The sequence below is a fragment of the Ctenocephalides felis genome, unplaced genomic scaffold (assembly GCF_003426905.1).
Source record: "Ctenocephalides felis isolate EL2017-DRISC unplaced genomic scaffold, ASM342690v1 CF-g0.4_SCAFFOLD_01886, whole genome shotgun sequence".
Taxonomy (NCBI): Eukaryota; Metazoa; Arthropoda; class Insecta; order Siphonaptera; family Pulicidae; genus Ctenocephalides; species Ctenocephalides felis.
In genome coordinates, this window is record NW_020538040.1 from 38908829 (window position 1) to 38926418 (window position 17590).

General features: G+C 29.1%; 1 protein-coding gene across 2 annotated transcripts in view; it reads right to left on the minus strand.

The window, feature by feature from the left end:
• Nucleotides 1-2092: 2092 nt before the first annotated feature.
• Nucleotides 2093-17590, minus strand: part of LOC113378145 (protein ultraspiracle homolog) — a 152768-nt gene continuing 137270 nt past the window's right edge. For both annotated transcript variants that reach the window (XM_026618671.1, XM_026618670.1), the window contains exons 2-8: nt 6761-7055; nt 4565-4754; nt 4162-4326; nt 3747-3917; nt 3415-3670; nt 2866-2915; nt 2093-2305 (exon numbers count right to left, since the gene is read on the minus strand). In XM_026618671.1, coding sequence (XP_026474456.1) covers nt 2105-2305; nt 2866-2915; nt 3415-3670; nt 3747-3917; nt 4162-4326; nt 4565-4754; nt 6761-7055 — 1328 coding nt within the window. In that variant the 3' untranslated portion in view covers nt 2093-2104. The remainder of the gene's footprint in view (nt 2306-2865; nt 2916-3414; nt 3671-3746; nt 3918-4161; nt 4327-4564; nt 4755-6760; nt 7056-17590) is intronic.

A 17590-nucleotide genomic window follows, 5' to 3' on the forward strand; every position in this document is an offset into this window, starting at 1 on the left:
ACATCCAGGATTGGATTTTTTTTTTCAAATACTTTACACAAATTGCAGGACTTATCTGCGTAAAAAGATTTTTAAAAGACGTAACATATAATTAAGTACTATTTTTTCTTAAAAAAAAAGGTAGAGAAATTAAAAATTGTAATTTGATCAATAGGTCACAACTATAAAAATATTGACATCAAATGTTAAACAATCCTAGATCGTGCAAAATAGAATTATAGCGTCTTAATTTCAAGTAATACTACCCTGTAGTATTTTGCACATTAGAATTTTAGGTACTATTATAAATGACTATAATCTATTTAACAACACCTAACGCATTAACACATTTCGATACAAAGTTTAAAGATGTAAACAATAATATTTACATTATCAGAGTGTAAAATCAATGCAATATTAACGCGCGTGCTTACTCCAGCTTTTATATAACCGTGAAGAAGCAAATTTATTTTCGAGTATCATTTAATTTTCAGGATTATTTCTTTGAACTCAACGTTTCGATACAAATGTAATGAGAAGTATTCCTAAAGCGTAACCATTTAGGAAACGTCCAATAATCACATGAGCTAGTTTTTAAGGATTTATGGACCCCCCCTCCCCCTTGGTGATACATGGTGATATTCCACCCCCACCAAACATCACGTGTATTTTTAGTTACGTGAAAAAACTAATTTTTTAGAATTTTTTTTTTGAAAATGTTTGAATATTTTTTAAAAAATCAGTTAAAAAATAAATACACGTGATATCTTACCAAACCCTCCCTCCCCCACGTGATATTTCGTGATTTTTTGTCAAACCCCCCCTCCCCCTAAAAACCTCACGTGATTAATGGACGCCCCCTTAGATAAAATTATATATAAATTTTTTGTTTCTTTACTCTAAATGAAGGAATATTAAATGAAGGATTTCATAGTTTTTATATGTTTAATAATCGATCCCCTATTTTTATAAACAAAGGCGTTTTTTCTAGTAATTTTACTGATTCTGACACTGTCCAGACCAGTCGAACAGTTCTAGAGCGGCAAGCTAGAAAATAGACTCTGGAAATGGTGACGACCATAACACATTGCTGCAGATATCTACCAGTAGAAGCCAGCGATAAAATCGGAAAATTGGACAACAATGTCGATTGCAATAATGATCCGGAGAGCGATAAATGCTCTTCAAGTACTATCAGTGGGTCGGATGATAGCGTCCAGGAACTGTGCAGAAGTTTAGGCGAATCTAGCCTTATTAACACTTTGATGCCTCTTGTGTTCACGCATGTTGTACCACTTCTTGGAGACGCTAGGGTAAGTAATGTCCAGACGTCTAGCGTCTCCAAGAAGTGGTACAACATGCGCGAAGAGCATTTATCGCCCTCCTGATCATTATTGGAATCGACATTGTCGTCCAATTTTCCGATTTGATCGCTGGCTTCTACTGGTAGATATCTGCAGCAATGTGCTATGGTGGTCACCATTTCCAGAGTCGACTTCCTAGCCTGTTGCTCGAGAACTGCTTGACTGGTCTGGATAGTTGCATAAATATTTTTGCACAAATAGTCCGGCATATTCCAAAAACATAATTAAAAAAATATTGACTATGTGCCCTTGTGCTGTTCTTTAATTAGAGGGCGTTCATTAATCACGTGAGCGAGTTTTTAAGGATTTTTGGACCCTCCCTCCCATTTGGTGATATATGGTGATATTGAAAATTACCACCTCCCTCCCTCCCCCTAAAAACCTCACGTGATTAATGGACGCCCCCTTAGAAATTTTCAGATGATCAATTGAAATCATAAAATATCAGTATATATGGACTTTTCCTTATTATATCTTATTTTAATTCACTGGATGATGCAGAAAAACTTCTAATATAAATCAAAAGCATATATGCATATATGCATTACAGTACTTATACCGCTATCCTAATCTCTAATAATTAAAAATATTTTAAAATATCACTGGTTCGTATCCTCCCCGCCACCTCAAAAGATCACAAGAGACAATCAATATCCCAAGTGCGTGCTTGTAGAAATATTCGTGCAGAAAAAATAACTTTGCAGAATATTTACTTATTCTCATCTTAATACATAAAACTTATCTTTTATCCATGAATCGGCTCAACCGATCGGTCCGGCCTCGAGTAAATCCACAAGAAAACTCTCAAGCGGCGTATCGCCAATCAATCTGAAGAAAAACAGGTGATCGAGACATTTCAAAGAGATTGACCTCAGAGCTGGCAGGCGAAGCAGCAGGGCTGCGAAACGACCCTCTTCCGCTGGATGCTGCGTCCTGCAATGCTCGTCCAGGCACGCGTAAACCTGAATACGTATCAGTAAAGAAAATATCAATATAATCGGTATGTAATTATAGTAAAACCCTTTTATATAAATCAATCATTAGGCATTCATATGAATTATAAAATAAAATTAACATATTTTAGGACAAACTATCTCTCGCAATATACACATTACCTAAACCATAAAGTTGAAACGCCAAATACCAAATGTAATGATAGTTTATAGAATTAAATAATAATTTTCGATAAAACAATCAACAAAATTAAAAATTTTTAAAAGTACATTGGTACTCCCACTTACGAGTGACTTAATTAATCGTGAACTGAAAATATGAAAAATTTTGTCAGTTGTAAACATGAATTTTCCACCATAGAAATATTTTGGCTAATGCAGGAACGAATTAATGGTATTGCAATGTATTTATATGGAAAAGTTTGCTAGTGATAGCGTGGTTACAAACAAATCAAACTCGCATGTCAGAGTACACTGTATTCAACGAAAAGTACTTTACATAAAAATGTCAATGACATTATACATATTGTCATTTTTTCTGAACATATTGAAAATTTAATCATAATTACCTTTTCTCGTAAAGCATCCACTTCCTGTCTACATTTCAGTCCTCGAATATCTAAAGGAAATATATATTTACAATTAAAATGAAATTTAATACATAAAATATAATATATCAAGGTATGTAAAATAACAACAAATAATCTAAATTAATAACTATTGAATAATTATAAACACAAATGTTAAATAATAAAAATGCATTAATATATTTGATATATAATTGCTTTGAATAGATTACTTATTCAATATATAAAAGAGTTGGAAGCTTTTAACTGATTCACAGACTAATTCAATACATCAACATTATGAAAGCAAAATTTAAAAACAATAACAATTTGAAAACAATTGTAAAACAATATTTGCAACATTTCACTTAGTCCTAGGTGCCCCAAGCCATCGTCAAAATTTCAAGTGTTCTTCAAGTTTCTAAATTACATATATTAAATTAAGTCATACTACCGTAGACAAGACTGCGCTAACATTCAAGTTAGCATTTTTTTTAAATCAAGCATTACAATAAATTTCAGAAACTTTTGTTATATTTTTACATCATTTACCAGGATTAAACAGTATTATAGCCTTCAAACAGCCTAATTCTGCTCTGTCCAAATCCATTCTTCTCATTTTGACACTTAATTCTGACAGTACCCGATCGAAAATAGGTCCGACGCCAGCCTGGATTGCACTATTCCGATGTAACGTCATACCAGGAAAGAAACACATTAATTCAGGCGGTCCTGGTGGAGCGCGTCTCCTTGTTGAAGTATCACTAGACATACTGGACGTACTTGTTTCTGCATCGGATTCTAGATACTGAAAATATTTATGTTTAGGTAAATCCAAATGATATGATTCCGCTTTATATTTGGTTCAAATCGTTTTTATTTACCTCAATACTTCTCCAGGCTATAGATGCTATAAGTAATTCATTCCAGGCTGCTCTGAGTAACGTTACTTGATCCTCTAATTGTAAAGCACTAAAATGCGGCATGCACCTTGCGTATTGTACTAACTGATATAACTGTTTATTTGCTTGCTGACACAGACTGGATACAGGGCCCTAGAAATTTTAAACAAACGTTTAATGTAGAATCATTATTCATATTATTTTCTATACTCATTTAACAGTAATTAGAACTTCAGTTCTCTACCCCGAAAGGGCTATTTTTACTTGGAAACATATTTAAGATCTATATTTCCATCGCTACTGCTCGATATCGGGGTTGTCCGTGATGGGGATTCATATATTTAGCGATATAAATATACTAATAATAAATGCAAAGCTGCAATTAATAATGAAATACCTTGTATCTAGGAGGCACCATGGATGAAGGTCCTACTCGCAAATATTGTATCGACAATTCCGGGTCCGTCGCAACATTTCGAGTTTCACTCCTTTGTTCTGCTTCTAAAATTCTTTCTACCGTTAAATCACGAACAGAACTTGTCGGGTTGCTTTCTTCATTATTCTACAAAAAAAAATATAAATAGTTATTTCTAATTCTAATTCTAATTACTCTAGAAAAAACGGGACGAAAGGTAGAAGTGCGGGACTGTCCCGGCCAAATAGGAACGTATGATCGCCTATGAATTTTATAGGGATATTGAAGGCACGTATAGTAAAATGCTGTTTGACTTCAACTTATCTGATCTATTGGAATAGATTATTTCTATCTTTCAACTTTTAAAACAAAAAATGAATTTCACCTTTGCTCCTCGTTGTCGTTCTTCCTGCACGGCTTCTCGTTTCATTCCACAGGCGAGACATTTCTGATATCGACAGAACTGACATCGATTTCTCTGCCTTTTGTCGATCAAACAATTTCTATCCTCTCGACAGGCATACGTCAGATCTTTTCGTACCGTCCGTTTGAAAAATCCCTTACAACCTTCGCAACTGGAAAATATTGAATAAAACGAATTAAAATAAAGAACAAAATAATTTTAAAACAATGAATAATTTTAAAATACAATTATAAATAAATTATATTTATATAATTATGTATGAATCACTAAAGGCCTTGAAAAAAAATGAATTACAAATATTTCTAGAATTTGTCCATACAATGCTTCTTACAGGGTGAAGATAGTAAGTCAAGTCAAGTAAGACGGATCCAATTTGCACATTGACAATCCTGTTTCAAATGTCATCGACGTTGAATGATTTATTAATGAAATATATTAAAACATGAAGAAGATAATTAGAAGAAGATATGAATTATATTTCATAATATTTTAACGTAGGAATACCGCATTGAGTACCTATGTGAATCCATTTTAATATCAATTACTGTTTTATTTATTAATAAAAGATTCGATAATGCATAGTATTTATATAAATTAGGTATGTTCTGAAGCTACAGAATTTTTACTCGTATAGACAAACGAAGACCTTCAATACTGAACTGCACCATAATAACTGAATTATTTTACAAAATATTATTTTTGTTTACACATTAAAGAACCAAAATTGACTTTTTTTAAATATCGCTATATATATATATATATATATATATATATATATATCTTGAATCAATAAGCAAAAACTAGTTATATTTGGCACTAGTATGCAAATATGGTACAATAAAGAATAGAAGAGTTAAAAAAAAACAAATCTATTTTTGTGTTATTTACAATCATGGTCTTTATATAGCTTTAGATAATTTGAGCTAACAATAATTTAATATGTGCATTATATTCAATAATTGCAATACAATTTCTAAATAAATACACAATGACAATTTATGAAGCAAATAAAATTCAGAATGACGAACAATTCTGTAAGAATTGAAAAAAAATATTGTCTGATATTTTTATTTATTTCTTTGAATAATATTGTTTTTGTTGTTTACCGTGAAGTAAAATCAGCACATGCATTTTCGACATGTTGATGAAATATTTGTTTTTGTTTTAAAGCTATTCATGGCACTGAGTAGATTCATGAAGACATGTTAACGTGCTAAATAATATATATATATATATATATATATATATATATATATCTGTATAAAATTATGTGCGTGTAAGTTGCGTCAGAAAGTTTCAACATTTTTGGCCACTAATTCGATTGCACTACAGAAAATAATTGTGAGAATGATTGTCTGAAGAAAACAAAATTATTAGTACAAATGAGATACACGCCAATATCCTTGAGACTACCCAGACCTTTGGATGTTAAAAATGTTGGTAAAGACTAGTTTTTATCAACATATTCTATGATAATTAAGATCCAAGAACCATATTAAAATGAAAAAAAAAAAAATGCGTATTACGTTGCAGAGGTGAACATTTTGGCATATTTTACTATTAAATATATATATATATATATATATATATATATATATATATTTGTGTGTATACGGATACAAATTTTCGTCCACGGCTTCGAGAGCACGGATTAACCGACTTGAATGATTCAAAAAGCATTCGATTCCTACTGACAAGGAGCTTACTACTTTTAAGCAAAGACATTAAACACATATGGCAATAATTTTATTTTATGATACAACATCTATAAATGTCGTTATCTCGTATTAAGATCCTTCAAATTATCTTACCTTATACTAAATTTATATGTAACCAACATGGTTACGTCATTCATTAGAATAATGAATACTATTAGAAATTAAATACCAAACGACAGGTATTAATTATAACATAATATTATTAATTGGCTGTAACTGTAATATATAATAATAGTAATAAGCACACTGTAATATATAATAATGAATTTTACATTATAAAATAAATTAGTCCACACGAAAAATGAAAAACTGTAAAAAAATCTTAATCAGATATTACCTGATTACAACAACGCATATCGCTAAAACTTTCTTAAAAATATTGTTAATTCTTATACCAATATCTTCAAATTATTACAATTTGCAGAAAAAATCCAATTACCTGTAAACACCATAATGCTTCCCGGAAGCCCTATCTCCGCATATGGAGCACAGATGTTTTGACCCGCTCAAAGGATGATTTGGAGGGTATGGTGATTTCGTTTGGGCGCCCGTGGCCGTGTTTCCTGATACTATTGTGTGATTTTGACCAAAAGGCGGACTAGCGGGACTGCCGACAACTGCGCCGCCACTGCCGGGCGAAAAGCCGCCGTTCAGTAGCGCAGGATCCGGTTTCATATCCGGCGGTGAGAGCGGTCCCATCGAGCTCATTGACAGCCCTTGGTCGAGGGCCAAGCCTATAATAAAAAAAAAGTTTATTCAAATTATTGTTATATTATTTAATATATCAATATATTACATTATATTTGATATTTATTTATTTATTTATTCATAAGCAAGCCGTAATCAATAATGATAGATATTATTTCAGGCTCTTGACAAGCTTATTCATAGTTAATATTAAAAGGATAGTAATTTTATAATAATCATAGTAGCTGCACGAATTTCGCTTCTGAAAAAAAGAGCTGAAAAAAAGCATTCGAACATTAAATACAATGTTCATCATCAAGTTCATCATGTTAAAGTCTATTTGACCACCAGTCAAGCTCAAAATTCTTGCACAAGATTGAAAGTTATACTCATTTAAAACCGTAAAAAAATTTAAATTAATAAAATAGCAAAAAAAAAAACATGGTTGTACAGGCGATCAAATGGTCAGACTACATAGATAAAGGATAAGGATTATGCAAGAAAATAGTTATTGAAATCAAATTGAGAAAATTCAGTAATGTCATAAAAAGCTAATTCTTTAAAAAGTTTAACTAGGGAAGCATGAAATTTTTTGCGGATAATGAGTGGAAGTTTATTCATAAGCTGAATATCTAGACCGTCGATCTAGGAAAGAGCTGCCTAATTTATATGTGCGCGCCTTAATAAGTTTGTGTCTAGTGTTGTAGTTTGAGGAGGACGAAGCCATATCAAAAAGTTTCGAATTGTTTTTGATGAAAGATAATGTTACCAGCAGAAAAATGCATGGGACAGTTAGAATATTGTATTTTTACAATATGGGTCTGCAGGAGGCTTTACTGGTCAAGGAAAAAATTATTCGAATAGCTCTTTTCTGAAGCTTAAATATTTTAATTAGTTCGGATAAAAAACCCCAGAATTGGATGCCGTATGAAACGTGAGAATAAAAGTTGCTATAATAAACTGAAAGTAAGCAATTTAAACCAAGTTTGGGTTTTAGGGTACGCAACATGCAACATGCTCTAGATACAGTTGGTGATAGTGAGATAGAGATATGGTCAGACCACTTTAAATTGTTATTAATATGGATACCAAGAAACTTTGATACTTGCGAAAAATTATATGCTGAATTATTGATGGTTAAAGAAATAATATTATTGGATAAACGATTTTTTGTACAAAAAGATATGATTTAGGTCTTATCATTATTGAGGACTAGATTATTTTCACAAAACCATTTCGTTTTCGATAAATAGAACAATTGACCAAAGTAACACTGGTAATACGTAAGTTGGCTATTCTGCGATACCTTCATCATGTTAAGTCTTATATAATTTGATATATTAATATATTATATTATATTTGAGAAACGGAACAATTGACCAAAGTAACACTGGTAATATATAAGTTGGCTAATTTCTGATACCTCTATCATGATAAGTCTTATATTATTTGATAAAATAATATATCAAACACAATATATTATATTGTATTTGATAAACGGAACAATTGACCAAAGTAACACTGGTAATACATAAGTTGGCTAATTTGTGATACCCTTATTATGATAAGTCTAATGAGTGACGAAAAAGTTTATCTACCATTATCATGTATAATTTACTGTAGATGAAGGAGGACAAACTTTTGTCCTCCTCCATCTACAAAATCTAGAAGAAATTGGTAATTGCCACAATTTTCGGCGCACAAATCTGCAACCATATAGAAAGGATGTAAAAGGAAAAAAATAAAGAAAATTTTTCGGAGACGTCGGGCAGGAATCCAAGAAAATCCTGGTGTGATACTACGGCCTGGACAGGAAAACTGTAGTGGCTATATGATAATCTACCGTTACAATAAAAATGTAATTTAAAAAGCAAAAGCTTAACCAGAATCTGCATAATTTGATAGTTGGTAAAGAGTGCATAAAAAAATGTTGCTTGTCATCAATCTATTGAATTTTTATTGAGTTGCTCAAATAAAGCAGTAAGATCTGGTAATTTCGCGATGAAAGGAAATAAATGCTAACACTAAGTATCCACATACATCATACATCTCGTGCTGTAATTTTATTGTTTAACAAATTGGATCCCTTAACATAACTGTTTAAATTAGATGTAAATACAAAAAAATCACTTTATGACACCAATCGAAGATTTATTGTATATAAAATAGACAATAATTTTAGTATTTGTCATTAAAGTCAACATATTGGTGTACAATATATCTTAATTATAATATTTTAGTGCAATAGGCCTAGTCTGTGGAACTCGTCAAATATGTGTACTAATATGAAACATTAACTGTAAATCGCGGGCGTGATTTTGTTAATAAAGTTGATTTTTATGAAGTTGCGAATAATTATATTATCAATTTTTATTTTTTATCATGGACCAAATAAAGTATATCATATACAAACTACGACTTTTGAGCACAACTGTTATAGCCTTAGTAGTTCATAAAAATGTTATGAACTTATTTAAAAAATTATATTCCCAGATATCTGTTTTTTACCATTTCTTGCAGTTTGCTAAGTTTCATTGATACCCATCTATATAAGTAATGATCGCTTTCGAACACTTTGTTAGATATTTGTATTTATCCATATAAGAAATAACTTTAAATCTTTTTTATTCAAATTAATTCATAAATGTTCAAAAATAATTGAACTAAACTGAAGTATAAAAATGTAATCTGTTTTAAAATAATAATTCATCTAAATGTGCACTGACGTGTTCAAAATAAAATACATTTCATCGAGATATGCAACACATATCAAAAATTAACATTGTTCAATGTAAATACCAAACTCAAATTCACTTTCAATACGTATGTGAGGGACATTGATTGTGCTTGCCTGAACTGAGTAAAGGGATGTCAGAGCTGTGAAAGAATTCACATATGTGGTTGGCCTTAAGATGATGATGCAGTTATAAAACACATTGTGAAGAGAATATTTTAGTCAAGTATTTCATTTCATTTATCTTAAAAATGACTTGCACGCGTTAATTAGAGTACCGAATGTAAGTGAACTCAAAGATTTTGCAAAAGCGACTAATACGGAAAATACCACCGCAATACACTTCATTTGGCTATAATTTATGAAAAAAAATTATTTCTTATGAAAAAAAATTATTTCTTTTATTTTAATTTATTTATTTATATTACAAGTTTAGCAAACAACTTGATTTCAACTACGAAGAGATTGAAATTATAATAATATTGTAGTACATAGTAGAACACATTAACCTTTTTATTCATATCATATACATATATAAATGCACATAGATGCATATATGATATGAATGTACATTTATATATGTAAGTTCTAACGATCGGGCGTTACATCAATTAAACTTTTATTGACGTAACGCCCGATCGTTAAAACCCAGTTCATTATATATAAAAGATATGCAACATATATAAAATAATATATATATATATATATATATATATATATACATATATACATATATTGAAAAAACCAAACCTATTGTAGCACAAGAAATTACAAATACCAAACAACTATCTGATTATGTTCAGTAAAACTACCAGCTAATTCATCATTGTAGAAATATGTTTTTGCTGTATTTCAAAAATTTGTCACCTGGGACTTTTTACCCCAGTGGCTAGATAAAAAGGACAGCTATCATAAAAAGATACAATATCATATTTTTAATTTTAAAGGGATTCATGAAATAAAATCTACATTATTCAAACAATGCAAACTATTAATTTCATGGGTACATTTTTTAGAGAGATAATACTGTACACAACCTTGATCTAGTATTTCTTGAGAAATAATCAGCAGCATTGTTAGAATAACTATTTATTTAACTTGTAAAATAGTTTTTGTTAACTTAATTTATTTCTTTATTTATTATTTTTATTGTTTACACCTTTGCCAGAGCAAAGGTTCAGTTGGTCTAACTAAAAAACAAAAATACTTATAAAACAATTAAATAATGTATACCTAAAAGTTATATTAAGGTTTGGTAAACTAAACAACAGCTCACAATAACAAAAACTAACAACTAAAGAAAATACTTTTGTTGTGGATTTTCAAACATTGCCGTTTATCATCTGATAGCGACGTCGGAAAAATTAAGGTAATACATTTTTGCCCTCTACTTTCAAATATTGTTGTTAAAAAAATCCCAACTTTACTTGTTTTTGAGATATCGGTGATGGGTCTTTTTGCCCGCGGACTTTTAAGTCCCCCTCTACCCTATATAATTCAAGATTTTATAAAACAAAATAATTGTTTTAGCACTTTATTATATTGTTTCTTGTTCTGCCAAGCCTAATATTTTTTAGAGTTCAATAGTAAGTTATCTATTTATGCGCCCTTTCATAAAATCATAAAAATGCACATTCTAACCAAATCTAACTTTTTAAGACAAATCTAACCAATGGAAACTTTTGATAATCATAAAAAAAAGATTATGCAAAAAAAAATTTTTTTATTGGTTTATTGGTCTTATGAGTAAATACATTAGCAAACTTTGAACTATTTTACTAATTATGAAACTACCATTTCAGTTTTATATACGAAATGTTTATTCGTGAACGCAAAATATAAGAAGTGCCTACAGGTTTTAGCGACTTGTTTTGTATAGGTTGCCAACTAATTTGTAAGTATAGGTTATAAGGATACGCATAGAGTCATTATCTTCAGTAATAACATCAATATAATACAAGCGACAATAACATGCTACTAGGCGGATAGTATTAATATTATATAGGTCAGATATAAGTCATAAATCGGATTCAAGGTTGGATCTTAAGGCGTCAGTCAGACAAGTTCAATGTCAACTAAGATGATTGATATGGACGAGCTTTGCACTATAATAGCGCTTATAATGCATTTAAACTAGAGCAGCGCGTTGATGAAACTCTTGATTTGCCGAATCAATATTTATTTTGAGTATTTGGTTTTATCAACACTTTTTTGCATTTCATGTAAATTTGTTATTGCACAGGCCAAATGCAGCAGAAAAATTTTATACCTAAATATCGCTTCATTGCAATATTATAAATAAGTCAAAATGACATTTTCCATTTTAACACTTAATGGTCGGGTCAAATCTGTTCTGTCTAACCTAGCTCCTGGCATTTTTAAAGGATTTGGTATAGATAAAGAACTACAACAAAACTTTATAAACTAATTAAATTAATTCCTAGAAAAAATACTTTTTTGTGTTACAAATATATGACTGATATGGCCCTATATTAAAACTTTTTTTGTCAACAATCTGCGTCAGTCTTGAATATCTGACGCATTTCTACCATTTGGTGGCCTTCTACCAAATTGCATAGGTTAGATATATGTCTGATATGGCTAATGAAGAAATTCTTTGCGTCAAACACATATGACTGACTTGGCGATTAACGTGTTAAATTAATTATATTTATTTTAATATTTCATAATAGTATTTATTAAAACGTTTCTGTATTTCTTTTAATATATCATAATAATATTGTATTTATTAAAGCATTTAGTATTTTATAAAAGGCATCTTGTCTTAAGGTGCCTATTCATCTCTAATTTATTATCTTCAAAATTTCATCTCATTGAAGAAGATATAGTATGTGTAATTTTGTCCTGGTATATAAAAATTCACTGTTATCACTCGAAATATCAAGGTTCTCAATCCCAACATCATTTCTGGATAAGTTTTATAAAAAAATCTTTGCTTTTTGCCATTTTTACCGTTTTAAAATTATCTATAATTATTTCTTAAAATTAATACTACGCCGTAGGAACAACAAATCTATAATAAAAATTTCAAGAAAAAATAAAATTATACATTAACAATTCTCGTCTTCTCACTAATCACAATGTGAAGAATATTTTTTATATTAATATATATTATTTTCACTTACTACCATAACCGATACTTTTTAATTTCTCATTGAGAATTTAGTTGACTGAACAAGAACCTGCTAATATTTCTTTACTAATTTAATCAAAAAGTAGGTTTCCCAACTCTGTGATCACGTATTTTTTTTAGAAACAAACCTGTTTATCGATTTAACTATTTTTATAGAATCTGAATTCATAATAATGAATGCATCATTATAGCATATAATTAACGACACAAACCGCAGACTAAATCTTCGCCTATATCTTTGGGAACACACCTTAGCTTCGAATCTGGGTGAATGTTGATTATAATGTATCTTATCTTTATAATCACTGGCACAAAGTGAATGAAAATAACGATTTCAGAGAATTAAAATGGTATGTCGCTATCTTAAAAAATATATTTATTATTTCCTGTAATATCAGCGGTTGAAAACGTGAAATTAGTTTGCAGCATTTTTTTTGTATTTATTATAAGATCTATATAAAAAATTATAATATTAACATTTTTTACAAACAAAATTTAGCGCTGAGAAGGATAACTTATTAATGCCAGTATTAAATTTTTTTTTTTAACTGTACATTAAAATTTTGTCAAAATATCACAGAATTACATGCAGATTCGAATGATTTCTTGAACAAAAATAAATTTTAAATGGACTTATCACTTTTTATGCATTTACTCCTTTAAAGCATTTAACGATATGGTATCGCTAATAATTCAAAAAATGTATATTGAAATTGAAATTTTATTCTCAAATGCGATTTGTATTTTAATGGCATTTGAGAGTAATATTTTAATAATGTTTTTTGCATTTATAGTAAACAAATCATCATAGGTAATACCAAACCAAGTATAAGAGGATTTTTTTAAAGTAATATTTATTTCAAAAACACATTTATGGAGAAGCAGGTTTTTTTTTAAATTATTTATTTTTAACTTCCCTTGAGTAAGTTATATTTATCAAAAGAAAATCAAAAATGGAAATTTTTATATATCTCTACGTTTTAAAAATTTTGAACATTTTGGTGAACCTTTAAAAAACATGTATGTATGTATGTATGTATGTGTGTGCGCAAAAAATTTCGTTGACAATTTCAAGAACACAGATCAACCGATTTGAATGATTTAAAAAAAAAATTCGATTCTTATTGATGGGGAGACGTGCTGATTAGTTTTTAGCCAAGACATGTTCAATCGTTTTGAAGATACGGGACAAAAAGTGCCAAAAACGGTAATTAATTCTTTCCACTCGCGAATTGCGAGAGATTTTATGAATTTGCCACCGGAGCGGCGGATCCGAGTGAAAAGGTTAAGTTTTAGAGAAAGAAGCATTTGATTTCATGATTTCCAAAAACATTTTACTTATATTGACCAAATGAACAACTGATTAAATTATGGGTAGGCAGGTAGGTCTAGCCGTTCGGAGATTAAAAGAAAAAAATAAAAATATATGCCCCATTTGGCGGTCAAAAATATTATTAGACATATGTACATCCAATTACCAGATATTTTGTAGAAATTTTAATAATGGGCATTAAATTTTCTTTACATTTCTGAGGATTCCGTACCAATGTTTATGTTTATTACGCGCCTAGTTATTTCTTCTCTAACGACCACACAGCACAATTGCTTTGAAAAAAAACTTCAAAATTTTCAAAAGATTTCATAATATAAGAAAAATCAAATTTTTTTAAAAATTTAAAAAACAATCCAAAAAACATTTTACTTGTATTGACGAAAGAATGAACTGATATTTTTTTTAGAAAAGGCAGATACAGTGGTTTCAAAAATCCAATGAAAAAAGTAAAAAAAAATGCGATTTGGCAGTCAAAAATGAGAATTAGATATAAATTATCAGAAATTTAATAATATGTACAAATGTTGTTTACTTTTCTTGGAAAGACTGTAAGGCGGCTCTTGCGAGCTTCAAAAAAAATTTAATTTTCAAAAAAAAAAATCAAATGAAAAAAAACGAATTTTTGAAAAAAGTTCAATTTTTTCAAAAGTGTCAAGTCACAAAAACCAATTTTTTTCAAAGTTTTCGAAAAAATTTGAAGCATTTAAAAATTCAAAATTACGGTACAGAAAGTTCCAACATTTGCCTTAACACTAGTTCAGAAATACATTTATAGAAAACCTAGCCTATTATACGAAGCCTCGTGCTTGACCTTATGATTGTCACATTATAAAATTCTATGGGAAAACGTATATTATTATTTATTTACAAGTCGAGCGGGTTGTTGTACCACATTTCAAAGTGAATCACGCCACGGGCGCACAATTCTTTTTGCTCGTCGAGTCAGAGTCAGAATCAGAATCAGAAGACTATTTATGCATGTGTGCTCCAACATGCGGGGTGACCTTGTGGAATCGCACACATTAGATCATTGCCAGTGCATATATCCGTCTACAACAGTTCTACAGCGATTATCAACAATTTCAAACTATTATCTAAAAGGTTGCTCGTCGGACAGAGTTTTGTTTAAAATGACAATTGACGTTCATCATTCATATTTAGATGAATTATATGAACATAGCTATTAGAATTATATGAACAAAACCTGTTAATTTTATAATACGAAATATTATATTTTATTTCATAACTACATACATTTATCACGTTGATTCGCATTTCTAAGGCGTTCTATAAATAAAATATCCGAATTTATGGAAAATATGTTTTTAAGGCTGATATAATATAGCTTATTTAAAATTCATTTAACGATTTAAAAAAATAATCCATATTTTTTATTCCAATTTATATTACAACCTGTCTTATAATTGAAAGACATTCAGTAATTAATCTGAGACTTAACCAAGCTCTAATATTTTTAGAGCAACTAACGCATTGGTAAGTTTTCGAATTTATGAGAATGTAATAATCCATATTGATGTTAGAAAATAGAATCAGTGTCATTATTAATTTGAAACGCCCATAGGTAAAATCGATTTTATGACCTATATTTATATCACTCATCAAATTTAACCCATCACATGATTTAACTTCAATTTAAATTATTGATATAAAATATAATATAAGTTTTCTATATGTAACCCGAAAAATATCTAGATTCTACTATTTGGTTGTTAAAAATTTTCAAATGTAATTCTAATACTCAACCAACATCAAAGAGCACCACTAAAATTATGTTCGAAAATACATAAAAAATACGTTTTCACCCTACTGAGTAGTTTTTAATATTCAATATTATGGCAATATATAGTACTTGAGTGTAAATTTATTTTCTCGGTGTATTTTCAAACATTAGTTTGAATTAGAAAATGTTTAATTATTAAGTTAAAAAGTAAATTCTTCCAATTTAAAATATTGAAATAATTATTCAAATAAATAATAATTGTTATTATTATTTATTAATAGTTCCTGAAGAAGGAAACATATCCCCAATTACCATCCAAATAAACTTGCGAAAAACCTTCTCTCTACAAACGGAACAGGAGATTGAGAAGATTAGATCCATTAGATTTAGTATAGTTAATTTATTTTAATTTAGTATATTTTTATATTTAATTATTTTCTGTATATATTATACAAACTTAAAATTCTACCAATAGTATTGTAAAGTATTATTTTAAAATATTATTTATTATTTTAGTCATAATAGTTACTGAATGCCTTTTAGCTAGGCAGTCGTAATATGATGGAAACATATAAAAAAAATTAATATTTTTTTTGAAGAAAAAAAGAAGCTTTTATTTATGCTCACAAATTTAACAATCATAATTAAAAATAAGAATCCAGAATAAGAGGGGTACTTAAATTATAAATAGATAATTGGTATTTAAATTATAAATAAATATTTTTTTAAAGAAAAAAGAGGCGTTTAGGTTCACAAATTTAACAATCATATCCAGAATAAATATATTACCAAACTTTGAAAAAAAAATTACTATTACGTTACAAAAATTATTTAAAAAAACAATTATGAGGTCAATACGAGAATGCATTCATTATTGAATGCTATTTCAGCCAGTGATATTTCATAAAATAAACCGAGCTTATAAAATGTATAAAGGATATACGTATAACTATTAAAATTATAATCATTGATAAAGCAATTTATTAAATTACACATTGAAATTTTTTATCCAGTTTCAAAAATCTTGAAATTTTTAAAATTTTCTTTCTAACTTCATACGTGCTATAAGTTTATCATTTATAAATAATATTTGAAAACTGAATCCATCATTCGTATATATTTCATATGCAACTGCGCATATATATGAAAACAACAGCTGCACTAATGATTTAATGTCTAAACTTTGGTATATTACCTCAAGTACTTATGCAGAAAGATCAAAAGTGTTGTAATAGAGTTGAAATTGATTCAGGGCACAAAACTAAAAGTGTATGCAAAACGCAACATTTACTTCAAACCTCTTCGTCAACAAACTTTACTTGCTACAATTTTCCATGTTTAGAATATATATAAACACATATCTTGTGATAATGATAATATAAAATATTTATATAATAATCTTTCGTATTTAAGTAAATATTAGCAAATAGATAAATGCCATATTATTGTGAGCATAATCGAAAGTGTATATAAAATAAAGAAATATGTTTAATTAGTGAAATATATAAACGTTTACCCATAATATGGGTATGTGTTATATTACTAAATATCTTATCTAATTGAGATAGGCAGTTTAAAAGCTAAAAATAGATATAGTCAAAAATTAGTTTTCCCATAAAA